Source organism: Micromesistius poutassou (assembly GCF_964030765.1).
Source record: "Micromesistius poutassou genome assembly, chromosome: 7".
NCBI lineage: Eukaryota > Metazoa > Chordata > Actinopteri > Gadiformes > Gadidae > Micromesistius > Micromesistius poutassou.
The window spans coordinates 12,083,543-12,110,679 of record NC_140277.1 but is presented as its reverse complement, the minus strand read 5'-3'; the positions used below and the strand labels follow the sequence as shown (position 1 = coordinate 12,110,679).

General features: G+C 48.2%; 1 protein-coding gene across 4 annotated transcripts in view; it reads left to right on the top strand.

The window, feature by feature from the left end:
* The window catches only part of xpo1b (exportin 1 b), a 31,918-nt gene extending 6,462 nt beyond the window's left edge, over window positions 1–25,456 (top strand). For all 4 annotated transcript variants that reach the window (XM_084471004.1, XM_084471005.1, XM_084471006.1 and 1 more), the window contains 21 exons: window positions 370–431; window positions 728–772; window positions 1,327–1,508; window positions 2,784–2,832; window positions 2,945–3,064; window positions 3,382–3,510; window positions 4,202–4,360; window positions 4,822–5,019; window positions 15,211–15,349; window positions 15,783–15,964; window positions 16,453–16,609; window positions 17,002–17,165; window positions 19,491–19,625; window positions 20,035–20,218; window positions 20,536–20,642; window positions 21,408–21,602; window positions 22,112–22,280; window positions 22,613–22,747; window positions 23,002–23,161; window positions 23,269–23,365; window positions 23,745–25,456. In XM_084471004.1, the coding sequence (XP_084327130.1) occupies window positions 370–431; window positions 728–772; window positions 1,327–1,508; window positions 2,784–2,832; window positions 2,945–3,064; window positions 3,382–3,510; window positions 4,202–4,360; window positions 4,822–5,019; window positions 15,211–15,349; window positions 15,783–15,964; window positions 16,453–16,609; window positions 17,002–17,165; window positions 19,491–19,625; window positions 20,035–20,218; window positions 20,536–20,642; window positions 21,408–21,602; window positions 22,112–22,280; window positions 22,613–22,747; window positions 23,002–23,161; window positions 23,269–23,365; window positions 23,745–23,891 (2,915 nt within the window). In that variant the 3' untranslated portion in view covers window positions 23,892–25,456. The remainder of the gene's footprint in view (window positions 1–369; window positions 432–727; window positions 773–1,326; window positions 1,509–2,783; window positions 2,833–2,944; window positions 3,065–3,381; window positions 3,511–4,201; window positions 4,361–4,821; window positions 5,020–15,210; window positions 15,350–15,782; window positions 15,965–16,452; window positions 16,610–17,001; window positions 17,166–19,490; window positions 19,626–20,034; window positions 20,219–20,535; window positions 20,643–21,407; window positions 21,603–22,111; window positions 22,281–22,612; window positions 22,748–23,001; window positions 23,162–23,268; window positions 23,366–23,744) is intronic.
* The last annotated feature ends 1,681 nt before the right edge of the window (window positions 25,457–27,137 follow it).

Sequence of the window (27,137 nt, the reverse complement as noted above, 5' to 3'; positions counted from 1 at the left end):
AGCCCTGTGTTCTTCAGGGAAATGCCAACTTCCACTGAATTGCCCTGCAATTTCATTTGGTTCTGCCCACCATGGCAGAAACTCTAGTGGCGGTTGCACACTACATCCATGCCTATCCCTACTGGGTTTTTGGCACCTGGAGTTAATACCATTGAGCAGAGCACCTCTTCTACAACCAGGACAGTACAGGGCTAGGATGGGTTATGTTCAGCAGAGCTACCAGCCATTAGACTTTGGTAGGACCACTGAGTTAGGAATGCTCCAAGCCACCGGGTCATGTCAGTGATACCATTAGAGGGGTGTATTTGTCCCCTCACCGCAGACCACTCAACGGCAGTTCTCTTGTGGTGCTTCTCTGTTTCCATGCAGGTATTAAAAAGTACGTTGTCGGTCTCATTATCAAGACCTCGTCGGACGCGACTAATGTAGAGGTGAGTCGAGGAGTGCAAAGAGCACTCCAGATGCTTTGAACTGTTGAATGGTCCTTGGTCGCAGTGCATGCGTGTGGCATCAGTAGATGGATCTATACGGTAGTATACAGAGTCATGTGTAGTCACTGGCCGAACATGAATCTCTGTGTTTATACTTGTGGTCCACGGGCTTCAAAGATAAGTCGATTAGCCGATAAATTGATTGACAGAAACTGTACCAAATCTTATTTTGGTAATATATGTTGGTAGTACAAATAACAAACATTTGCTTAATGCTTTAATGCTTTCTTTTCCAGAAGGAAAAAGTGTATATCGGAAAGTTGAATATGATCCTCGTTCAGGTGAGGCTTGGTAATCTTCAGGCTGTATTAATATTTAAAAAAAAAAGCTCTGCTTTCTTATAATAGGATTTGGAAATTTGCTACTGGCTCTCAAAGAACAAGAGCAAGTCATCTTGTTCTTTGTCTGGTCAGGTAGCTCCCAATTACTGGGCTCCAAATGGTTTAGAAGCAGGACTTTGTATATAAAAGACAGATGGCCAGACTTGACTGCAAATGCTATCCACACATTGAATTTTGTCCACTTGAATGAATTGAATTGAGTGAATAGAACTGTGTGTGTGTGTGTGTGTGTCTGTGTCTTTGTGTGTCTGTGTGTGACTCTGCAGTAATGCTAATAAGAAAGAGCTAACGTTGCGGCCCCTGGCACATTCCAGATTACTCTCACCTACTCAGCGGTGCTAGCCAGTGTCTGTATTAGATTTGTATGTGTAGACCTGCAGTGCCTTTCCATGCACGTATCGGTTCGTTGTCCTTTCTTGAGCCACTAAACAAATGACAACGATTGAATCTGGGGCAGCGCTCAAGGCGTAACCTTGCGTCACTGCTCCTGGTAGATCTTGAAGCAGGAGTGGCCCAAGCACTGGCCCACCTTCATCAGTGACATCGTGGGCGCGAGTCGCACCAGCGAGAGCCTCTGCCAGAACAACATGATCATCCTCAAGCTACTCAGCGAGGAGGTGTTTGACTTCTCCAGTGGACAGATGACCCAGGTCAAGGCAAAGCACCTCAAGGACAGGTCAGTGTACTGATACCCACAGGCCACAGACCACCCTGACCTATGACCCCCTCAGAGCCACACCCCCGTGTACTGAAACCCACAGGCCACAGACCACCCTGACCTATGACCTCTCGGAGCCACACCCCCGTCTTGTGGAGAGGGTCTGTGGAAGTTCATCTGCTCAGGCGGGATTTGTATGTAGATTAGATTAGATAGATATTTAAAATGCATGCTCTGCAAAAAAAATAAAAATTAAAAATAAGCGCGCCCCGCCCATGTAGTATACGCTCTGGCTCCGCTGTAAAGCAAACCAAGCGCTCATTTACACGTTCTGTCTGCGTGAGTCCAGCACAAACTGCACCGCGGCGCAAAGCCTGAAATCGAGTCTACTGGAGGGAGTCTGGACAAGGCTTAGCCAATACTTTGAAAGAAAAGAAACACCATTAAAATGTCTGACACAGCAGAAGTCGAAGAGCTCCTCCCTCGTCACGGATCATCGTCCATTATCTGGAAATATTCCGGATTTAGCGCAAGCGATATTAACCAGCAACAAACAATATGCAAAGAGTGCCATAGAGTGTCAGCGCCGCTGACACAACAGCAACAGCAACAAAGGCAACACAACTAATGTATTCAGCCACCTGAAAACACACCACAAAATAGAGTATAATGAATGCATGAAGGCTAAAAGTGTTGCATCGGCTTCTAACGCGAGTTGTCCCACGTCAACTAAAAGGGAGCCTATACAGCAAGACACCATATTCATCCAGGTCACAAAGACACACCGAAATCACCAATGCAATCACATTCTATTTGGCCAAAGATATGTGTCCAATAAACACGTCAGTACTGTGAAGCATAGTCCTGCATTGAATTGTTCTGATTTTGTTGCATTCTGTGATAGCATATTTATTTTAGTACACCTTTATTTTGGGCACCATTTTATTTAGGTCAAAATCAAGAGATTTATTTAAACTCATATCATCATATGGGTACAATGAATAATTTTTTTTATTTTGCTTCTAGGAGGTCACATAAATAAACACCTTATTTACAAGTTTAACAAATATTTTACAATTTAAAACATTGTAAAATCTGTGCCCTGTTGATTTAAGTTGGTGTTATGTATGCAAAGCACAATGGATCACGGATGTTAAAGCAGTGTTATGTTTACATGACCGTTCAATACCGTCTCAACAGTCTCTCATAGAACAATAACTCCTTTCATGTTCCCATTTTTTTTCATATGGAAATTGATTTTGACCTGTATGTTATTGTTGTGTTTTCTTTCAGCATGTGCAACGAATTCTCCCAGATATTCCAGCTTTGCCAGTTTGTCATGGTATGTAGATGTGCCTCTCCCATGGAGCTCGTTATTTTGTGTGGAATTGTCCTCCCTTTCATATTTCTGCATATTTGGCTTTCAACTTTTTGTGCTGCTCTCCCCCTCCCAGGAGAATTCCCAGAATGCACCCTTGGTCCACGCAACCCTGGAGACCTTGTTACGGTTCCTCAACTGGATTCCACTGGGCTACATCTTTGAAACTAAACTCATTAGCACACTGGTGTATAAGGTAGGCCCATATGAAATGTGTTTATTTTTAATTTAATGTTAATATATATAAATAAAGACACAGTTTGAGACGGGATTCTTCACGAGATATTCCTGTGGAATGAGCTACTGGCTGTTTTTTGACGGGTAGTCCTAGATGGGCAGCTATATTATAACATCCGGATGTCAGGCAACCTAACCTGGCCGGGTAGTGAAGTGATAAAAATTACTTTGTATTCTCACTTCATCTAAAATAATGATCCAGACGGCAAGCCTTAACTGACGGAGAACCACGCGGAGCCTTTGTGTTAATGCCTGGCGCTTGCCTCTCCCGTTCAGTTCCTGAACGTGCCCATGTTCCGCAACGTGACGCTGAAGTGCCTGACGGAGATCGCCGGCGTGAGCGTCAGCCAGTACGAGGAGCAGTTCGTCACCCTCTTCACGCTGACCATGTGTCAGCTCAAGCAGGTGAGACCTATACAGTATGGCCTACCTCTTTATCGGCCTCGTGCCGGGACACCGTGGGAGTACCAGAGCAAGCAGGGAGCAGGATAGTGGCGTGGTGCCCTAGCCTGGCTCTGCCCGCCTACGTACTTCCGCTCAATTTTCATTTCCCTTCAGTACTAGGTCTGGATTTGCGGTATATTTCACGGGTTTTCTGCAGCAAATTTTTTGGCTGTCCAAACAGCGAGCAAAGGGAGTGGCTGAGAACAATGACGTTGAGGGCATGCCCTAGTTGAGTTGTAGGCAGAAGACCAAACGTTAGCGATTGGTTATGGCAGATCAAGGGTGGCACTGGGCAGATCCAATAGTTTTAAACTCCCAACAGACGTCCACCTTCAAATGAGTTAACGTTTGTCAATGGAGAGTGGCCAGACTCTCTGTGCAAATGAAATGAAGTACGAGAGTCTGGTAGGACCAGGCTAGCGGTGCTCGTCTTCCAGCTGAAATGTACCGCTGTTCGATCCCCAACGTCCACAGCCTCCATGTAGAGCAATATTCGCTAACGCCTTGCTCCTCAATGCCTTTATCTCAATTCAATACAAGACACTATGGTTAGTCGGTATTAAAATGACTGCGGTGATCCAGGAAATCCTAATCGACCAGCAAAGACAAGCCAGTGTTGACCGTCTGTTTCCTGTTTTCCGTCTCCGTTCAGATGCTGCCCCTGAACACCAACATCCGGCTGGCCTACGCCAACGGGAAGGACGACGAGCAGAACTTCATCCAGAACCTCAGCCTGTTCCTCTGCACCTTCCTGAAGGAGCACGGCCAGCTGGTGGAGAAGAGGCTGAACCTGCGGGAGACGCTGATGGAGGTGAGGCGGCGGCGGCGGCACTGCCTCTAAATCGTCCCATTACCCCAGCCCCGCTGTCCAGGGCGGCTGGACGATCACTGAGTTGTTGTCACCTAACTGCAACATTGACATTTTCAGGAGGGAAAACTGTCAAAAGGGTTTGATAAATATGCAGTCTTCCCAGCGCCTAGCCGGGTACATTGTTAAGCATGATTCATTCCTGTCGTTATTTTTTAAGTGGCTGGTTATATCTCATCTTGGTCTCCCCCAGGGGGGCTCTTTTATTTATTTATTTATTTATTTATTTATTTATGACTTTGTTTGTTTGTGAGCAAAGTGATTTGCTCAGTGATTTGTTTTGTGAACAAAGTGATTCGCTCTGGTAATGACACTCTCATTTGAGGTCTTGACGGCGGGCTCCATTCTTAGGTTCAGCACTATTTCACTCACTATCACCGCTACCTACCATCCCCTCGCCGCAGGCGCTGCACTACATGCTGCTGGTGTCGGAGGTGGAGGAGACGGAGATCTTCAAGATCTGCCTGGAGTACTGGAACCACCTGGCAGCCGAGCTGTACCGCGAGAGCCCCTTCTCCACCTCCACCTCGCCCCTGCTCTCCGGCAACCAGCACTTTGACGTGCCGCCCCGCAGACAGCTCTACCTGCCCGTGCTCTCCAAGGTAGCGGGGGGTTCAGTGTGACGGCGGGGCGGGTGTGTGTGATAGGACGCCTGTGTGAGTGTGAGGGTGTGTGTGTGTGTGTGTGTGTGGGGGGGGGGGGGGGGGGGGGCGGGGTGCGTGTGCGTGGGATATCAGATGGTGAACTATTTCAAACAAAGACACTTGAAGTCATTTGTAAGGATTGTTAAAACACTCCATACTGTGCTGTGTACTTTTTGCCCTTTACTTTTTGGTCCTTTCCGCTTCCTTATCAGGAAGAGTCAGGAAGTGATCTGTTGGGAAAAACAGTCTGCCTAGTTACTTGACCAGATAAAATGAGACGGAGAGGTAATAAAGTCTATCAGCACGAGGGCCTCGGATTTATTGAGTAAAGTAGCAAAGGTAATACAGATTCATAAAGCGTGAGAGATCGAATATTCTACGTCCCCTAACAGCGCTGAGGTCGTCCGGAGCTTCGCCTCCGAAGAGGTTCTGCCTCAGAAGAGCTCCCGTGATTTGGTGCATGAGAAACTTATAGTATCTTTCATGGCCAGGTGTGTGTGCTAGCCTTTGTGTGGGTTATCGAGGGTTCTCTTGTCCCTGAGCCTCCAGGTTGTGTTGTCTTTCTGTGTGATATGTGTGTCCTCGCCGTCCGGCTGTGGCAGAGTGTTCTCCGCAGACTGATAGGGGGGCTCGAGGGTCATCTTCACCCTCTTGAATGTGTGGTGTGTTGTGTTTATTAGATTTGGGCCCAGAGTTGACTATATTCATAATGTAATGTCCATTTAGGTTATTTTTTCCCATCATATCCCCCTCAAGTCGTCGTCAGACGACTTTCACTTAAAAATAACGACAAACTCGACCATACAAAATAAAAATAAAAAATAAAAAATAAAAACAGCTGTCCCCCTCAACCCGTCGCTAGACAGCTTCACTTACTAGGGACACGAGGGGTTGGACCTCAGCGCTTGACGTATCATTGTAGCATCATCAATAACATCAGAAAGACGACAAACTTGACCATAAAAATAAGCAACCATGAGCATGGGATCCTAATATCTCGCTTGGCCGGGTGTATGGGGAACCACGTGGGAGAAACGCTACTCATGCTTCGGACATGAGTATGCCATACACACCCCTCCTAGGGGGTGGCATCCACCCCGGCCTTACATTGCAGTATCCCTTTGCACAATGACACGGAAGGCAAGGTAAAAACAGAACATGTGATTAAGCAAGAAATTGAGATTATGGAATTAAACCACAACAATTAAGGAAATCAAAATACAAATCTTTTTTTTTTTTTTTTTTTTTTAAGTCTAAAGTTAAAGTTATTAAAAAGATAAATCGAGTCAAAGTCATTAAAATCGAAAGATAAATCAAATCAATCCCTCCTAGCGGCCCGGTGGGGCACACAAACAAACCAACAGCAGAATACGAGGCTATATATCATCACGTATTCTCCTTTCAGCACCTTCAGCTATAGAAAAATAAGATAAAAGCAAGCGGGAACATCCTTCATTAGCCCCTGCCAGGGATGCACATGGGAGTATGGGCGGTAGCACCCCCATACTAATTAAAAAGACCCGTTTATTCAATGGCCCTGGCAGGGCGTTATCCTGGTGAGCATGAGCAATACAGCGGGGAATATTATTGCAAAAAATGGCATTCTACCTTAACCGGGTTATAGGCTATACAGCAATTGAAGCAAATACAGCCAGGGGTGCCCTCAAGCCCTAAAGGAACGGGCCGCAGCCCCTGGTACCGGAACGCAGATCCCTGGTCCGAGTGGCGTGGCTGCATCAGGTGGGAGGAGGGGGCGGTGCTGTAGCCGGGGACGGGAAGTGGGGCCGCCCACCTGGAGAGGTTACTAGCACTTCACAGGTAGGGGGAGGGGGAGGGGCAGGGACTGGGAATGGGGAAATGCCCACCTGGAGAGGTTACTAGCACTTCACAGGTAGGGGGAGGGGGAGGGGGCGTGAAGCTGTGGGTAGGGGAGGTCGTACCCATAGCCAAGGGCCGTGGTTTCCAGGTGTCCTCCTTGACCGACCTGGTCAAGCTGGTCAGGGAAATCCATCAGGGGCATGAGGGGAACCGCTTCGAAGTAGGGAGGGGGTCGGTGTCTCTCCTTTTTGTCCCTGTTGTGCTCCTGGCTCGCCTTCTTTACATCCATTCGCAGGAGTCGTTTTCTCAGGTCCTGGTCCTCCTTGACATCCTCTTCCTCTCGGTCTTGTTCTAGGTTCACGTGGTGCGTGACAGCCTCCTCCCATTCCTGGAAGGTCATTCTCCCGAGTCCAATCACTGTTTTGAGGCCCTCGCGGGTCTTGGCGTTGAGGCCCGTCTCTACTGCTACCCGGAACATGGCTTCCGTTGCATCGGTGGCCCCGGGTCGGGTTCCAAATCCGTCTTTCCACCGTTGCGTGGCTCTGCTGATGTATTCACACGCCGCCTCTCCTATCTTCCTTCTCAGGCCGGTCATGCATGCAGCTGAATTTTGGGCGGGATAAAGGCCCCTCAGGGCGTCCCACCATGTGGGGCGGTAGGGGTCGAAGGGGCGGTCGTCTGGTTGTCTCGTGGTTTTGGCCACGTTTTCCACGTCCTGGAGTGGTTGGGGTCCTTCGCTTCGCATGAGGACTGCTCGGGCGTCTCCCATTGTGAGTCGGTCCGCGGTGGTCAGATGCTCGAAGATTCTGATCCACTTGCCCGCTCCTTCTCTGATCGGGGGAAGGTCCTCCACTATTCCGCGGAGGTCGCGGTGGGTCCATGGAACGTAGATTGGTTTCCCTGTCTGGGTCTCCATTAGCGGGTACATTGGTTCCGTCCCCCCGTCCGGGGCGAGGTTTTCATGGATCCCGTGGGCTTGGGGCTGTTGTGGAGGGGGTCCCGGGGTTAGGGGTCCTCGGGGAGTGCTGGTGGCGCGTGTATTCGGGGCCGGGGTCGTGGTGTTCCCCTGGTCCGTTATGTGGAGCTGATCAAACCGATTCCCGTGACGTGACTCTGTGTCCGTTTCTCCTGTCTTCGCTTTCTTCATCCGCCGGTCTCTGTCCTCTTGGAGGTACTGACTCCGGCGGTACACTTCTTCTCGGAGGTGGTGGGTCATTTGGTCTAGGATTTCTTGTTTCCATTGTTCGTCTTGGGGGACCCAGTCTAGGGTGTCGGCTGTATCTTCAACTCTGTCCTCTTTTTTCTTTCCTTTTCCCTTCCCTGATTTCTTCTCTTTCAGGTTTGGCAGGCTGGAGGTCCGGGAGTTTCTCCTGCTGCTTGCTGGGGATTCGCTCCGTACCCGTGTTCTCTCTGTCTTTCGTCCGGACTGTCCTTGCGATGACGGCCCAGGCCTGGGTTCGGGGGAAGGGGGTCGGCTAGACCCGGAGTTCGAGGAGGAGGAGGAGGAGGACGACGGGGAGTGGGAGGACGAGCGAGGCCTGGGTTTGCGTCTCCCTGTCCCTTCCTTGCTCCGGTGCTTGGTCTCGGTTGGTTCCTGTCCCAGGGGACCGGCTCTCCCCGGGATCATCTGACATTGAAAGGGGATTGTCGGTGCTCTTAGTTCTTCCTTTGCTCTCCGTCCTCCTTGTTTGCTGACGTGAGCCTCTGGCCCGCTTGGTTTCGAGTCTGTCTCTTCGGGGTCATGCCATGTTACCGTAACCGGGGATTGGGGTGTAGCGTAGTCTATCTCGACTACTGGGTTCATGGGGTGGCGGGGCGGGATGGGTGGGGGGCGGTGGGGGGTCAGGTTGTTGTAAGGGAGTGGGCGGGCGTCGGGAGGCTGTTGGGCATCTGTGCCTTCTTTAGGTACGGGGGGGTACAGCGGGGTCGTAAAGTTCGTCCAGGACGGGGCTGTTGGGTTCCCCCGGACTGGGTCCTTCGTGGGAGGGGCCGGGATCGGTGGAAGGCCCGAGGCCATCGCTTTCAATATCCACATGCTTTTCTCTCTTTTCCGCTCCTGGATGTCGAGGGCGTCCTTCTGCCCTGCCCGGCTCCCCGCGTTGTCGCGGCGGACCCTTGCCTGTTCGTACTGGGCGCGGATGTGTGCGTGTATGGCGCCTCGGCTGTTATGATCGTAGGGCCCCTGTCTCATCACCCCTTCCCGTTGCCACCCTTTAATGTAGTCATCGTATCGTGCTTCCCATTTCTTCCTTGCGCTGTCGTCCAGGATCTTTCCTGGTTCGAGGTTTAGAGTTAACCAGTTCAACGCTCTGATTCTCTGCTGGTCCGCCATTTCGTGCGTCCTCCTCTGGTTGATTTCTACTGTCTTGTTCAATCGCCCAGCGGCTTGTCTGGACTGCCTTGTGGTGTGCGTGTTCTGGGAGCGCGATGGGGTGTGGCCCACGTACGCCCCGGGATGTGGCGGGTCCCGGAGGGGGTAGTCAAAGTCAAAGTCAAGGTAGTACCGGTGTAGTCCAGGGGGGGGGGGGTAGTCAAAGTCACCGTCCAGGTAACCATAAACTCTTTCTGGGCCTGATTTACATATGAGGGCGGATGAGGAGCTGATCAGTTGCCCTCTGTCCCTCTTGGAGGAGGGGGGGGAAAACAAGGGAAGGGCAAAAACAACATGGCCAAGAGGCGTTATTCGACATAGACAAATATTTCACAAAGCCCATCATATGTTATTCACGTCATTACCAACATTTCAGAATCTGTATGGGAGGGGGGGGGGGGGGGGTACAACAACATGACATAAACCACCAAAACAACATAGCCAAGGGACGTTATTCTCTCTTCTTGTCGTTAATAACCATAACCATAATAATCAATCCGTAATAATGCAAACTGGATAACAACAGGAAGGCACAGTCTAAAACATTTCATAAACGTTGTAGGAAAGCATGGTTCAGTTCTAGGTTCTAGATGCGGACATGAAGCATGAGTTCCGCCTTCTTTAGTTCCGAGCCCTAACGGCGAGGGTTCTCTGCTTCGTAAAGGGATGCCTCTTTTTTTTTTTTTTTTTTTTTTAAGTGTGGGCAGAGCTCATAAAAAATGTTATTTTTTAATTTATTTATTTATTTATTTTTTAATAAATGAAAATGAGGTGATATATCTATACCTATCTCTTTATAGGCCTACGTATAACTTTCTGTTAGAGTGAGAAGTCCATTTCTCCCGTACTCCCTCCTGAATTAAAATTTATTCTGTCTTTTGAAACCTCGTCAGGTCTGGGGAGGGGGTCGGTGTATCTCGATTTGTTTTCGAGGGCCTGTAACCCTGCCAGCGCTCTGGACACCGACCCCTCTGGAGTTTGGTTTCATCCTTCCTCTGGATTCATCCTTGGGCCAGTGGGATCTGCCAAAACATTCTCAAATTCTCGTGCATACATTTTATCTAGTACATTTCTTTAACCTTCAACTTCTCTACTTGTCTCTGCTCCTTCAAACAACTTTTCCTAATAACTTTCAAACCTTTCAGATATACTTTACGAAACTTCCACACAATCTATACACAGTCCTAGTTACACATTAGATCTCAACTCTTGTGATATGCATGGATTCTGTGTCTAGTGTGATATTTTCCGTAGACTGCTCTTCTCTCTATCCGGGGCTGTGTTATCTGCCAAAACCCATAGAGGGTCAGGAGGAGGCTCGCCAGCTTCAGCATTATTATGTGGCTGTTGCTCTTGTTGGGGACCACAATGGAAATAAGACTGGGACTTTTGTGTTCCAATCCTCAATTGTATTCTTTTGTCTTTTCATGGGTGTCTGTAAGTGTGTGTCAATACAACAAAACAAATCAAATCAAAATCAAATCCTAGCTCGGCTGGTCGGCTCCGGGCGTCTCTGCATGTGGCTCCTCCTCACGCTCTGGAACTTGTGTTTCTATTGTTGGAATATAAACTCATGTACAGCAGTTAGTGGTCAAACATATTTTCTCAATTATATTTCTTATTGCTCTAATGGAGGTCCCTTATGGGGCCTTGAATAATAGGTGAAGGCATGGGTCGACCCGTAAGCATTTCATGCGGGGTTAGATGCATCATTCTATTAGCATGCATGTGATACCTCATTAGTGCTAGTGCATCTACACAAGTCAATTAAGTCAAAAGTTTGTTTACAGTATCCACACTTTTCTCTAATTTTTCACAAATTCCCTCCTTGCTTATTCAATGATAAGCAAACCCAAAAATGTCATCAACTTTGAAGTCCCTAACCTTAACAACCTTTAAATGAAACCAATCTAGTGGGAAGGGAAATCAAAGCCAGTATATCCAAAACCAAAGGTCAATATTAGTGGGGTTTACCATCAGCCGCCCGAAACCCAACTGTTCCCGAAATTAACAAAGTTATGCACTAAACCGAAAACGTAACTTGAGTTAGTATATACCATTTTATAAACGAAAACGCAACATGTCTCATTCTAAGTCCACCCCTTCCGCTGCCTGAGCCAACATATCTGACTCCTGTTCCTCCTCCACCTTTCACCCCACCTGGCTCTTCCTATGATGGTTGCAGCTCGTCACTTCCCGATCGAATGAGTCAATGCTCACAGTGACTCTGCCAAGTAATCGTGACTGTGCCTGCCTTAGGTTGTCCCTGGTTTCAAGGTGGGATCTTACCCGTCGTTGGCTAACCAGCCTTCCATACTGGCTTACTGCAGGATGCCGTGCCTGGGATACAATAAATTTCCACCCATTAGGTGGAATAGATCGCAAAGTGGAGGGATGGAGACAGAGTCCTCAGCCCCAGCTACTCATGCAGCCAAGTGTGTGTATAATGGAGACACATCAGGGCGGTTACCCTGTGTGTGTAAGTGGGCGGATGATGGAGCCAATCAGAAAGTAACTTTCTGTTGGAGTAAGAAGTAAAATGTTATCAAATGTTAACATGTTATGAAAGCGTAACAGCAGTAGTAGTGGCATTTGAAAGGTAAACCCATTACTTCCGAATGTAAATTGAGAACCTAGCTTGTACATTAGATCCCTTCCCAGCAGATGTAGTGCTAATCCGTCCAATCCATAATCCATCTAATTGTCCTACTTGTACAGGTTTTTAAGATTAAGTTTTATTTTATGTATTTTTATTCATTCTTATCCTTATAATATCCATATTTTTTCAATTATCCTTTCCAGTGTAAATAATAACATTAACTTTCAAGTTGCATGACACCTATTGTTTATCCGTATTATTTTAGGTTAAATCACTTGGTTAATAACACTCTTAACTTCAATTGCAGTAACATTATTATTTTGTATGACTGATATGTATTCCCTTTTAGCCATAATGTGAATATCAGAACATCTTTTACAATTTTAGTTGACACAAATGTAATTGTAATTAGGTATAGTAAAGACCATTTCCTTCTTAACTCTATTGTTTCATCTGAAATATGCTTTCAGAACCACCTTGTGTGTTCCAACACTGCGCAGGGGAGTAACCTCCCTTATCTCAGTGGCCCTGATGAGGCCTACTACCCGGCCTTTCTCTGTCTAGATTATATGATCAATTTTAATATAATGTCTATTATTACCGTAATCCCTCAAGAATTTTTAATTTTCCTATTTGTGCTGTCTTTTTTGTACTTAAACCTTGTCAGGTCTGTTGAACTGTGCATTGACTCCGCCATCCCCGAGTCCTTTTAGGGCGGGTCCTTCTGCTCAGATTGGTGAGAGAGGATTTTCCCTGAACTCTTAAAAAGAGTCCCCAGCGCTGGTTGACCCCTGGACTTCTGTGGACACGCGGTGTGCATGCTATGGACAACTTTAAATGCTAATTGTTCATGTTATGGAGTATAGATGATAACCTCTGAATCTCTCTGTCTGTCTCCCTGTGACTCCCACACAGGCTGCATTCCCCTCTTATCTCTACTGTCCTCGCGACCTTCTACAAATGGGGGACTACAAATATGGCGGACGGGGAAAGACGGGGGGGGGGGGGGGGGGGGGGACTACAAATATGGCGGACTGGGAAACTACAAATATGGCGGACGGGGAAACTACAAATATGGCGGACAGGGAAACTACAAATATGGCGGATGGGGAAAGGACGGGGGGGGGGGGGGGGGGGGGGGGGGGTGGCGCGTAAGCGAGCAAGCGTTGCGCGCAGAAAGCAGGGGGTTATTCGCACAAGAAATTTTCCTTTGCAAACCAGGCCGCACAATATGATTAACAGTTTTGACACGTAGGACTCAAAGCAACGTCTTATCCCGACCAATAGTATCTTTTCTGGTAGTGCCCTCTGTTATGCACCACCCAGACGCTATCCCCTACGTTCTTGATTATACCCACAGTTCCCAACTGTGTCTCGGGTCCATGACCCCCAGTCCAACACACTCACACGGGCCCTCACACACAGTCACACACACACACACACACGCACCACACACACCCCCGCACGCATGCACACACACACGCTCGCTCTCAGTCTCTCCTGTGCACGCTCCCACATTCTCACGCCTCTCGCCTCTCGCTCTCTCGCCTCCTTCTCTAGCGCACACGTGGACACTGTCGGCGGCCATTCCTATTTACCATGCGGCGAGCCTTATCTAATAGATCTCATCTTGGCCATCGAGAGTATTGTATCACTATGCTCGATTATTACAGGCCCTACTCCGACCATCGAGAGTATTGTATCACCATGCTCGATTATTACAGGCCCTACTGAGTCATCTCCTCCGGGTCCCTTATAATGCCCGGGTATTTCCTCTAGGTCTCCCCGAGCCTAGGCATCTTTTCCTCTGGGTCTCTCTCATAGCCCAGGTATTTCCTCCGGGTCCCTTATAATGCCCGGGTATTTCCTCTAGGTCTCCCCGAGCCTAGGCATCTTTTCCTCTGGGTCTCTCTCATAGCCCAGGTATTTCCTCCGGGTCCCTTATAATGCCCGGGTATTTCCTCTAGGTCTCCCCGAGCCTAGGCATCTTTTCCTCTGGGTCTCTCTCAGAGCCCAGGCATCCTTATCTTCTCATCTTGGCCATCGAGAGTATTGTATCACTATGCTCGATTACTATAGACCCTAATCCGACCATCGAGAGTATTGTATCACTATGCTCGATCATTATAGGTCCTAGGCCTCGAGGGTATTATTTCACCATGCAGCGAGCCAGTATTCGTGCGTCACGCGTCTAGGGTCAATCGGGTTTTTACAGGTTAACTCTACGTTGCACTCAGCCTTATCCCCGCGGGATGCCCCCCGTAGGAAACCGTCCCTACAGTCTCATCTCCTAATGTGGTTCCTATATAACTATGCAGAATTCGGATTTTATCAACGGGTTCTGCCTACCTTTTGCTTGGGCGCCCGAGGTGAGACTGCCGGGATCGGTGGTGCTCCGGGGTCCCGGGGCGTGCCCCTCTCCGTCCTCAGTCGTTTTCCCAGTAGTAAAGAAAATCACGTCGGGGTCACCAATTTGTTGGGAAAAACAGTCTGCCTAGTTACTTGACCAGATAAAATGAGACGGAGAGGTAATAAAGTCTATCAGCACGAGGGCCTCGGATTTATTGAGTAAAGTAGCAAAGGTAATACAGATTCATAAAGCGTGAGAGATCGAATATTCTACGTCCCCTAACAGCGCTGAGGTCGTCCGGAGCTTCGCCTCCGAAGAGGTTCTGCCTCAGAAGAGCTCCCGTGATTTGGTGCATGAGAAACTTATAGTATCTTTCATGGCCAGGTGTGTGTGCTAGCCTTTGTGTGGGTTATCGAGGGTTCTCTTGTCCCTGAGCCTCCAGGTTGTGTTGTCTTTCTGTGTGATATGTGTGTCCTCGCCGTCCGGCTGTGGCAGAGTGTTCTCCGCAGACTGATAGGGGGGCTCGAGGGTCATCTTCACCCTCTTGAATGTGTGGTGTGTTGTGTTTATTAGATTTGGGCCCAGAGTTGACTATATTCATAATGTAATGTCCATTTAGGTTATTTTTTCCCATCAGATCCCACTCAGGAGGGCCGGCAGGGAAGCCGCTGCCCACACTGAGGTGATGATGACAGTCTCGTACGGCCCCAGCGTGTTATGATAAATTACTTCCATCACCGCCTGGAGGCGTGGTCTCTCTCAGAGCCACACAGATTAAAAAAGAAAAAAAAGAAATTGTAACTGTGATTTACAACGATTGCTCCGCTTGCTTAACGTCCGACAAGTCACGTGGTGACATAGTGCAAATGAAAAGGAAGAGGAGGAGGCTAAATTGCGGTTGACACCCATTGTCCCCAGTGAGGGGGCTGTCTGGAGGCTGTGTGTGTAGGGGGGGGGGGGGGGGGTGGCGTGGCGTGGGCCTGACCAGGTGCTCTGCCCCCCCTGCTCCAGGTGCGCCTGCTGATGGTGAGCCGCATGGCCAAGCCGGAGGAGGTGCTGGTGGTGGAGAACGACCAGGGGGAGGTGGTGCGGGAGTTCATGAAGGACACGGACTCCATCAACCTCTACAAGAACATGAGGGAGACGCTGGGTACGGCCACGCCTTCACTTCACCAAGCCTCGTGGAATAGACATGTTTATCATTCACACCGATTCAGCCATAAACATACAGTGACATTTAGGCGGCGCGGCACAAATTACAAGATGGTAGAGGATTCATAAGTAAAAGGGAGTAAAGTAAAAGTAAAGAAAACGATACCATCAAAAAAGAAAGACGCAAATTCTCTATAATACGTCTCTATAGAACGACTGCTCTAATGGTTATAAACGGCCTCCTTTATATCCCGCGGTTGTGTATAATCTGCAGAACCACTCGGCGTTTATAAGCGCCTGTCATTCCCGCTGGCATGCAACACCTGTAATCTACTCAAACATAAATCGTTTTACGCTGGCTTAATCTCAACGTGGTTCCGGTTCCTAATCTTCCTCCACTTAACCCACTGACCGGCCCGTGACCCCCGCAGTGTACCTCACCCATCTGGACTACGCCGACACGGAGCGCATCATGACGGAGAAGCTCCACAACCAGGTGAACGGCACCGAGTGGTCCTGGAAGAACCTCAACACGCTCTGCTGGGCCATCGGCTCCATCAGCGGCGCCATGCACGAGGAGGACGAAAAGAGGTTCCTGGTCACCGTCATCAAGGTGCGTACGCCCCCCCCCCCCCCCCATCCGCACCGCTAGGCCGCGGGCCAGGGTTTGGTTGGCCCACTTCCCTGTTCTCTCAAACGTGTTCGGGACCCACAGCCGACCGAACTCTCAGTATTTCGGAACCGCAATCATAACCAATTATTATTAATGACATGCCCACATGAGAATTACACTGTGCACAGCCAGTATTGTTTCAGCATTGATTCAATGTGAAAAGAGCCTGCTTTTTAATTGCCCCTGCATGAGGAATATTCAGTTTGTCTCTGCATGGGGCCATTGGCTTCGGCAGACTTGCCAAGAAAACAATTTAACTTGCCTAATTTGACTAATAGATTCAGCAGAAGTTCAGCAGAGTGCAGACGGTTCTCCGGTCAAACCAGAGTCTCTCTTACTCGGTCGATATGAGACAATATCCTGTTGCACCAGCGACGACGCTCAGGCGGAGGGGTGTGAAACGCCTGTGACGCACTCTCTGCCCGCAGGATCTGCTGGGCCTGTGTGAGCAGAAGAGGGGCAAGGACAACAAGGCCATCATAGCCTCCAACATCATGTACATCGTGGGCCAGTACCCCCGCTTCCTCCGGGCCCACTGGAAGTTCCTGAAGACGGTGGTCAACAAGCTCTTTGAGTTCATGCACGGTGAGCGCAGCTGGAGAGCGCCGGGGGCAAGCACGGAGAGCACTAGCACGCGATACAACGCTGTGGCCCTTTTAAGCTACCGTGTTCCAGAGAGGTTTATAAAGCACAGACAAACTGTTGGGGTTTGTGGATTATGTTCACCACACGCTTAACTCAGATCCTAACTTCTGCTACTGATTGTAACAGAGACGTGAGATGAGCATATGCTTGTGTCTTCACTTCCTCATTTGTGGGAGTGTTTTGTCATAGCACCTTCATGGAAGTCACCTCATGATGTGTTTGTTTATTCAGTGTTCTCAGCAATAGCTCACCTGTGTGTCTCTCTCTCTCTCTCTCTCTCTCTCTCTCTCTCTCTCTCTCTCTCTCTCTCTCTCTCTCTCTCGCCCCGCCAGAGACCCATGACGGAGTGCAGGACATGGCGTGCGACACCTTCATCAAGATCGCCCAGAAGTGCCGGCGCCACTTTGTCCAGGTGCAGGTGGGCGAGGTGATGCCCTTCATCGACGAGATCCTCAGCAACATCAACACCATCATCTGTGACCTGCAGCCCCAGCAGGTACGGCACACACCGCTTCTTCCAGCAGCGCTGCTGGCGTGTGTGTGAGGTGCACTACGTCGATGTGTCCATCACAGGAATGCAAATATGTACATGTGTGTGTATATATATCTAATATGTATATATTTGCAGTGGGGTTAGTATTCCAGCAGTGGCGCTGTTCCACTGATGCATGTAGGGGAAACACTAAAACATGTTCAAGTTCTGGAAGCTGATGTTCATTGAGCTCGCCGTCTGACAACAATGTCCCCAAATGTCCCCTTTGTCGGTAATGTAACTCAATCCAACTGATTTAGCTTATTTGAATAAGATACTTGATCTGTAGTGTATCATTGACGCTTCAGTCTGAAGGTGGTACTCAGATGCGTAGTGTGTTTTCCTATGAATGTGTTTCCGTCATAGAACCCATAGAACCCAAAAATTTGAGTTGGCAGCAGGCACGGCGCCAGGATTGTAGTTGTGGATGGGCCAGACCAATTATGGGTGGGCCTTAAATTAAAAACGTCTTCAAATCCCTGTTTAACCTAATAAAAATGACCGACTAATATACTGTTATATTATCTGTGCATGATAGACATTTTAATAGCTTGATGCTCATTTAAATATTTTGTTGCATTGTAAAAACTTTTGTTGCATAGAAGAACGGACCTATTCGCGATCGCTCTCCTTAGAAGAGCGCTTTGGAATCTCCATTACACGTGTGTGTCAAAGAGCCAGCTCTTTGAACCGGCTCATTCGCGACCGACCCATCACTCCAGTCTCTCCAGTCTCTCCCAAAATCCCCACTGACCCAATTCACCCAGATTCTGTTTCTAAATGTTGGAGCTGATGGACACTGAACTCTGGGTGTCATTTGAACGTTCATTGTGAAATGGTCCTACTGTAAAAGGAGTGTCGGAAACCCTGCCTGTCTTTGCGCACCGAGGCCATTAATCAAGGGAATGCTGAGAGAGTGCTGGAGAGTGGAGAAAAAGAAGACTTAATATGCAAACATGTTATGTGCAATCTAACAACTGCACACAGGCCTATGGCATGTAGGCCTACAAATAAGACTTATTCTGTGGCTCAATCAATTTCACCTGACCTGATTCTTTAACAGTCTATGTTTAACGGATTTGCCTTCTATGGGCAAAAACTGTTGGTTTATTTTTTATTGATCCCCTTCAAGAATTTGTGTGTAAAGGGGTGGGTCTAGGCTATAGTCTCGCCTTTCTCCTTTGTAAAGTGCATTGTATTGCCTTTGGGCCGATATGAAGTTAACTGCGCCCATTCCTTGATTCGTTCTGCCGCGGCACTCCAAACAATTAATTTCGTTCCAATGTTCATCCAATCCACTCCACTCCACTCCAATCCACTCGTTAAATCCAACTCTAATGAATAAATGGTCCAGTTTTAAGTTTCATAAAATATTTATACATTCCCAGGGCATGTTAAATTAATTTATTAAACTTTTTTTTTTTTTTTTAAATAATAATAATAATAATAATAATACATTTTATTTAAAGCGCTTTTCTAAATACTCAAAGACACTGTACAATACATGATAAAAGCAGTAAAAACAACATCAAATGGTAAAAAAAAAAAGAAAACACTAAAAACATATTAGACTAAGCTAAACATTAAAAGCAATTTTAAAAAGGTGAGTTTTTGTGAGAGATTTGAAATTTGAGAGGTCGGTGCAGTCGCGGATTTGTGTGGGGAGAGAGTTCCAGAGGGAGGGGGCAGCAACAGAGAAGGCTCTGTCGCCCCAGGTTCGGTGCTTGGTCCTAGGTGGTGGAGACAGGAGGTTTGCGTAAGATGAACGGAGGCTACGGGATGGGTTGTGGCGGTGGAGCAGGTCAGTGAGGTAGGAAGGGGCCTGGTTATGGAGGGCTTTGTGTGTGAGGAGGAGGATTTTGAATTGAATGCGTTGTGGGACCGGGAGCCAGTGGAGGTTCTGGAGGACGGGGGTAATGTGTTCACGGGTGCGGGTGTGGGTGAGCAGACGAGCAGCAGAGTTTTGAATGTACTGGAGTTTATTTAAGGTTTTGGATGGTGTGCCGTAAAGGATGCTGTTGCAGTAGTCGAGTCTGGAGGTGATGAAGGCATGGATGAGGGTTTCTGCAGCGGAGAAAGAGAGTGATGGGCGGAGTCGGGCAATGTTTTAAGAAAAGTTTTTGGTGGGCCTGTTGAGCTGTGGGTGGGCCTAGGCCCGTCAGGCCCACCCATAACGCTGTGCCTGGTTGGCAGCCACATCACTAGAGCCGTCTAGTGTGGCTCTTTAAAGATGTCCGTTAAACCTGTGACTCTTCCTTCACTTAAGGCGTGTATTCCTTGTGTCCCCAGGTTCACACCTTTTACGAGGCGGTGGGCTACATGATCGGGGCCCAGACGGACCAGGCGGTCCAGGAGCACCTGATAGAGAAGTACATGATGCTGCCCAACCAGGTGTGGGACAGCATCATCCAGCAGGCCACCAAGGTACCTCCACTGTGGTCGGATTTGTTGTTCTCTCTGATATGACCCTTGATTTATAATAATGTTTGGAGTAGTCTTATCAGATTTTATTTTTAGGTTGAGGGGTGTGTCTGCTGCGTTTAGTTAATTTGGTGGTTCTCAAAGTTCTTGCCACGCACCCCCTTTATCATAATATTACTCCCTTAAAATTAAATGAATGTCCTCCCGCAGCAAAGTGCTGCATTTAAAATATCGCCTGTGGTCTGCATTGGCGCTTATTTACAGAACAGCATGTCCTCAGACAAATGATTTCCTCACTGTATCGCACATGAGCTATTAAAAGACTCTCACAGTCAGTTGCCTCGTCAACATGCAGAGCTGTGCTCACCTGTGTCTCTCCTCCCCCCCTCCCCCTCCCCCCCCTCCTCTGCAGAACGTGGACATCCTGAAAGACCCAGAGACGGTGAAGCAGCTGGGCAGCATCCTGAAGACCAACGTGCGCGCCTGCAAGGCGGTGGGCCACCCCTTCGTCATCCAGCTGGGCCGCATCTACCTGGACATGCTCAACGTGTACAAGTGCCTCAGCGAGAACATCTCTGCGGCCATCCAGACCAACGGTGGGTGCGGAGCAGTGTGGTGCTGGGCTTCAGGGTTGGTTTGGTTAAAGGAAAAGCTGTATTTGGACATGGTACAACAATTATTTGAATGTTTGTGTGTGCGTGTGTGTGTGTGTGTGCGCATGTGGGTTCAGGATTCATCTTTGAGTTGAGCGGAGAAACCTTTCATGGTCTTTATGATTATTTATTTGATTCAGTGTTTTCATGTTACTGATGCATTTCAAAGGTGGCCACGGTGTCTCCGCTTTGCTTGTGAGGCTGTTTTGAAGAATGTGATCAGAGTCGGTGCTCATCAATATCCCCCCCCTGCCTCGCAGGTGAGATGGTAACCAAGCAACCCTTGATCCGGAGCATGCGGACGGTGAAACGGGAGACGCTCAAACTGATTTCCGGCTGGGTGAGCCGCTCCAACGATCCACAGATGGTGAGTAACAGCACTGCAGCGCTGGGCGGGAGGACACTCGACCTCTACGATGACCGACCTGTACAATCATCTGCATCTGCTGCAGGTTGCATTGGTTGTTGGTAATAAGAAGTGTACTAAAAGTATACTAAAAGCTACTAAAAGTGCAATAAGAAAGCACTTTTAGCAACCTGATTATCATCCTGAATATCTATTTTGTTGATTGATTTAGTTTTTGCCTGAGCTGTTAGTCAGAGACTGGGCCGGGGCAGAAAATGAATTGTTAGGATTGTACCCCCTTGCTTCTACCTGGAACACTGTTTTAAAAAACAGCAATTATTTTTTAAACATAAAACAACAGCGAGAGTCCATAGGCTGAAAGAGACTTCAAAGGCAGAATCCAATCCCTCACAATGGATTGCCAAGTTGTTGTTGCCAAGTCCCACGGAATCCATCATCATATTTGTGGTTCCAGACCTGCCTACAAGACATTGATCGGCTCAGAGGGGAAAAAAATGCAGGGTCGAGTACCACTTGACACCAGACCCTGAATCGCAATCATTATTTTTCTGCAGAAAATCGAAGCTCAGTATTATTATTTCTTTGAGTGGGCAGGGATGCTGCCTCTGGAACCAGCCTCATGAGCTAGAGACAGGTTGATATTGTACGGTGAAGGTTCAGAGGTACCACATGGTCTCCTTCCCCCCGACGCCCCCACCCTGCATGGTAGCGCGCCCCTCACCCCCCTGACCACATCCGCCCCCTCCCCTCCCCTCTCCCCTCCAGGTGGGAGAGAACTTTGTGCCGCCGCTGCTGGACGCCGTGCTCATCGACTACCAGCGCAACGTGCCGGCGGCCCGCGAGCCCGAGGTCCTCAGCACCATGGCGACCATCGTCAACAAGCTGGGCGGGCACATCACCGGCGAGATCCCCCAGATCTTTGACGCCGTGTTCGAGTGCACGCTCAACATGATCAACAAGGTGGGGCCTCAGGAACACACTGGACCCAGTGTCCGGCGTTCATCACGACCCAGCGTTCCCTGTCCCCTGACGTCCCGTGTTAGAGTCTGGGCCGTGCAGTCGGTGGTGTTGTTTTGTTTTCCCGCGTTACGGAGCGTTGTCACATGCCTGGAATACTTCCCGACGTCACGTGACACCATGACTAGTTTCTGCGCTCTTGATGGCCATATATGGAGGGGCGTAGCATGTAGGTCGTTTAGAATCCGAGTGTTGCGTGATCTATGTTGAAGGGTTGTGTCATAAGAAGGCACCAGAGCTATAATTATAAAATATGTATATGTAAATGATATAATTTTATATAAGTATAGCTGTTCATTCACTCCACACACCCTGAAGGAAAATGGATGGATGGATAGTAATTACAATGAATAATTACAATGAATTATAGCTAGGGATGGAGGACACTCATACCACGGCTTACACACCAGTACACACTAATGGTTGTTTTACCGTTTCCTTAATTTCAATAGAACTTCGAGGAGTTCCCGGAGCACAGGACCCATTTCTTCTACCTGCTCCAAGCCGTCAACTCCCACTGCTTCCCTGCATTCCTAGCCATCCCCCCGGCCCAGTTCAAGCTGGTGCTGGACTCCATCATCTGGGCCTTCAAGCACACCATGAGGAACGTGGCTGACACTGGTAGGGCTCCGGCACGCATGACCCCGCGCTGAGATCACCTGGCATGGGTGCACCGTCGATTACAGATGAATCATGTGTATGATCTGAGTCATGTACCCCACAGTGTACAAACCCAGACCCTCAATAGTGCAATAGAGTTCAGTGTCCCATATGGTCCCGTCTTGGATCATATGGGACACTGCTCACACGGCGGACCCATGACTCAGCACGCCGTCACTTTGTATTGAGCAGCAGCACCGTGTCGACTCTGCTCTGTCAGTGGGCCCCAGGCCGGGGGGGGGTTCATCCAGTGACGGTGTGTGTGTGGTGCTGCTGTCCCTCCCTCCCCCCAGGCCTGCAGATCCTCTACACCCTCCTCCAGAACGTGGCCCAGGAGGAGGCGGCGGCGCAGAGCTTCTACCAGACGTACTTCTGTGACATCCTGCAGCACATCTTCTCCGTGGTCACCGACACGTCGCACACGGCCGGTGAGCCCCCCCCACCCCCCATGTCAGAGCAATTAATCCTACAACACTAGACATAGAGCAGTGTCCCTCATCTGAAACGTCCTGTCTGGGGTTAAGAACAATGGTATTCATGTGGAGGGAATGGACAGCTATTATTGAATACTTTGCTCACAGAAATGTACATTTGTCGTTGAACCCTTGCTGTAGGCCTCTATAACATAATATCCAGCAGTGGTAATAACGTGTGTGTGTGTGCGTGTGCGCGCGCGCTGCAGGCCTGACGATGCATGCGTCCATCCTGGCCTACCTGTTCAACCTGGTGGAGGAGGGTAAGATCAGCACGGCCCTCAACCCCGCCGCCCCCACCAGCAACCAGGTCTTCATCCAGGAGTACGTCGCCAACCTGCTGAAGACCGCCTTCCCTCACCTACAGGAGTACGTACACACACACGCACGCACGTGCGCACACACACATGAAAAGTGAAGCTTTCTGATCAAGGTATAGCAAGTATGCTCAACGGGTCGTGTGTTGTCTTGATCAGTGCCCAGGTGAAGGTGTTTGTGACGGGGCTGTTCAGTTTGAACCAGGACATACCTGCTTTCAAGGAGCACCTAAGAGACTTCCTAGTCCAGATCAAGGTGAGGCCAGCCTCTGCTTTTGAGCTCTTTTTCTGTTCTGTGTTCTTAAGTCCACATTGTGTGGCTATTCCAACATGCCCACTGTGTGCCCAGCTTTTTTGTTTACCTTCGGATGGCTGAGGCTATTTTTAACAACAAGGTTTATCATTAGCACGGCCCTGCCACTCGGCCCTTGTTTCTATAAATAACATTTTCCTATGTTGTCCACGGGCTGCCCCTTTCAACAAACCTCAGGCGGTCTGCCAGCTCGTAGCTGGAGACCATAACATGGGGATATAACAGCCAGTGACGGGACCGATGGGATGGGTAATCCTCTCTCTCTCTCTCTCTCTCTCTCTCTCTCTCTCTCTCTCTCTCTCTCTCTCTCTCTGCCTCCCAGGAGTTTGCGGGTGAGGACACCACAGACCTGTTCCTGGAGGAGCGGGAGGCGTCGCTGCGCCAGTCCCAGGAGGAGAAGCACAAGATCCAGCTGTCTGTGCCGGGCATCCTCAACCCCCACGAGATCCCCGAGGAGATGTGTGACTGAGCCCCGCCCCCCTTCCTACCCCCTCGCCCCTCGCTCCCTTGACAAACTGTACAGCCCTCCCCCCTTCCTCTGCAAACAAAACGTGCAAACGTAGGAAAGAAACAAAAAACTAACCGCATTAAGTGACACCACAGCAGAACCCAAAAGGAGCGTTTTGCGGAAAGCCCCTTGTCCCCTCCCCCCACCAGCCCCCGCGCCCCCCCCGCGCCCCCCCCCCCCCTCCCTCGTGCCGGCAGAGCGGGGCATCCCATTGGATGTTTATCGACCAAAACAATGCCAACAATATGTAAATGATAACCATGTCACCCTGTGGCCCTTTTGCATAATAGCCATTTTGTATGGAGACTTGGTGTAATATCTTTACAAAACGGATCTTTCAAGCGTACGTTTTGTCTGATCCGTGGCCCATCCCAAGAACTGCATGAGGTTGCGACAGTTAGGAAAAGTTAACATGTTTTTTTTTGTCTTTTCTTCCTTTCTCCTCCTTTGTTCTTGTTTTATTATTTTTGCAGTTCCCTGTTGTCCACATAATTGTTTATAATATATATTTATATATACGCACAGTTTAAGCCGGTTTTGTGTGTGTGTGTATGTGTGTGTGTGTGTGTGTGTGTGTGTGTGTGTGGGAGGCGAAGCATGTGTGAAGAGGCCTCAGTATGGAGGCTTCTAGAGGAGTGGCAATGGACATACAGGAAGTGGAGAGGTGTCAGCGTTTTGGCGCCCCCACTGCACCAATGATGTGAATCTGGCTGCGTTCTGAATGAAGGCTTGAAGAGAAGCTGCTCTCTTCACGGAGCGTGGAGTCGTACGTTAGCCTTGGCTTAACAAACAAAAAGGTGGGGGAAGATAGAATGTTTGGCCGCAGCCGGACAGGAATCTGTTTTTTTTCTATTTAAGGGAAAGCAAAGTTGATAATGTGCATATCCTCCCAACTGTAACGCATCTTGAATACCGTGGGAACAGAAAATGGATGATTATTACTTCCTTATTCTATTTTTTTTTTTTTTGGTGTGTGTGTGTGTGTGTGCTGTCGCCTGGTCGACATCAGCGTTTTGTTTTCCTCTAAGAGGACTGTTGCTCATTTGTGAGCCTTCATTAATGGCATGTTTTAAGGAAGCAGTGGAGATATTTATGGGTTCTTGGTTTGGTTGCATCTTTATAACTCCTGTTTCACTCGGACAGCTTTTCCAGGATTTTGAATTCTACTAATTTACGTTGTTTACCATAATCCGTAGTGCTTCAATACACTACCTTTAGAAACCAATACAACCTTGGTTTACGTATTTTATATCTTTTTTTTTTCCTTTGTCATTTGTAACTGTTTTAAGATAAATCCAAATAAACAAAAGGCTTTTGTCAAGAAAGTAAAAGTAATTGCCAATTAGCTTAATTAGGCAAAGAATGTATAAATCCAAATAATTACCCAATATCTAATGGAAAATATCCCTTCTCAAGTGATGCATTTGTTGTGAACTTTTTGAACTGATTAAAGATGAGAATTTTATAAGCCACCTGTTTCTTTATTTTACCAACAAAAAAAACATAAATAAAATAATCAATTGTTATTGTGTTCCATATCCCCCTTTGTTCCTAGTTTGTGTCTTAATGTTCTTTGTTGAGGGGTGGGTCACCCAAAAAAATTTTGTCTGGGGGGGGTTCCTAAATTTTTGTCATGAAACAGCAACATTTCAAAGTCCTTAAAAAAGTGTGTTTGGAGCATATTTTTCCATGTAGCTCTCAGTCTCGGCCCCCACCCCACCCCCATGATGAACCACACCTGACCCTTCCCCCTTCAGGGATGCAAACAGCGCGCTTTTCGGCGGCTGCCGCTTTTTTCACGGCTGTTTGGGTGACTTGTGTGAATCGTGTAGATCCGATGAGTTTTTTTTTTTTTTTTGGGGGGGGGGGGGGTCTGGGAGGGTCTGAGGGTCTGATTATAATTTCATCAACAGTAATTCTATATTGCATCAACGGTAGATGCAATACAGAATTACTGTTGATGAAATTATAATCAGACCCTCAGACGCGGCGCCAAACTCCAGGGTCAGACTATGTGAAAATCCTTGCAGCGCGAGATACAGGTGCGCGCGCCCTGCCGAAACAACTGGCTTCGCGTGCGCAGCGTTCTGATTTACTGTTTTCTCATAGACTGTATCTATGCATTTACTTATTTGGTAGATGATCTACCAATCACGGGGGGGGGGGGGGTTATTATCGATAATAGAAAATGCGGATCATTTTCTTTCTCGTGTGTCGTTTTTCGCCCGTGCCTAAAACCGCCACTGCTTATAATGCTAAAGCCCAGTTCAGACCAAAGATTCGCGACGCAGTTGCTTGCAACTCGCGACTCCTTGCGACGAGACGGGCTGAGACGTTCTAAAAACGGGGCAGTTCACACTGCTGCACCGGGCGGCGATTATTTTTATTTTGGTTGAGAGTCGGCTAGAGTTGCTGTGTTTCGTCATTCTCCACTACTTCTGCATTGTAGTAATTCGCTGGAGCTTAGTTTGTTTAGATCCCGCTAGTTGGATACATTGCATTCTTTCGTAGTGGTGACTACTGCAAGGGAAGCTCGGCTTCACCTAAAATTTCGAAAATTAAATGGTCAGATATATACTGTTGTGTTAACATTTCATTGATTAAAAATGCGTTAGAACACGTCCATCTCGAAGACGAGTCCGTTCAGAATCAGCTGCTTATCGCAGGTCGACTGACTCGATTTCCTTCTCATACACTTACGTGTTTAATTTGCGTGTGTTTAGACAGATGGGCGCGCACACACACGCATTCATTAATTCTATTAAATACTCACTCGCGGTAAAACTGTTTTTTCCCACGATCAAATACTCATCAATCCTAAAAGTAATGGGCTTGTACACGATGTCTGGGTCAAGAACATATGTGTTTGCTGTACGGTGTTTGCAGATGCATTGATTTAAAAGTAGCTACAACTTACCGCTGTATCAGCTGTTCTTTCCCAAATAACTTATAACCAATAATAACCAATAACCATTAATAACCAATCATTTACCCTAAAACTAGATTTTGTTTTGGAAGCCTGGAATATACTTTGCTCGAATGTATTATTGTTATTATTATTATTTTGACGGATGGCATAGCCTACTATAGGACCTACTTCATTCATGTTCATTCATGCAGGGAAAAAATGTTTCCACAATCCACACGCTATTTCTATACAGTTTCACACGTATGAATAATCTTTGACATCATAATATTTAACATGCA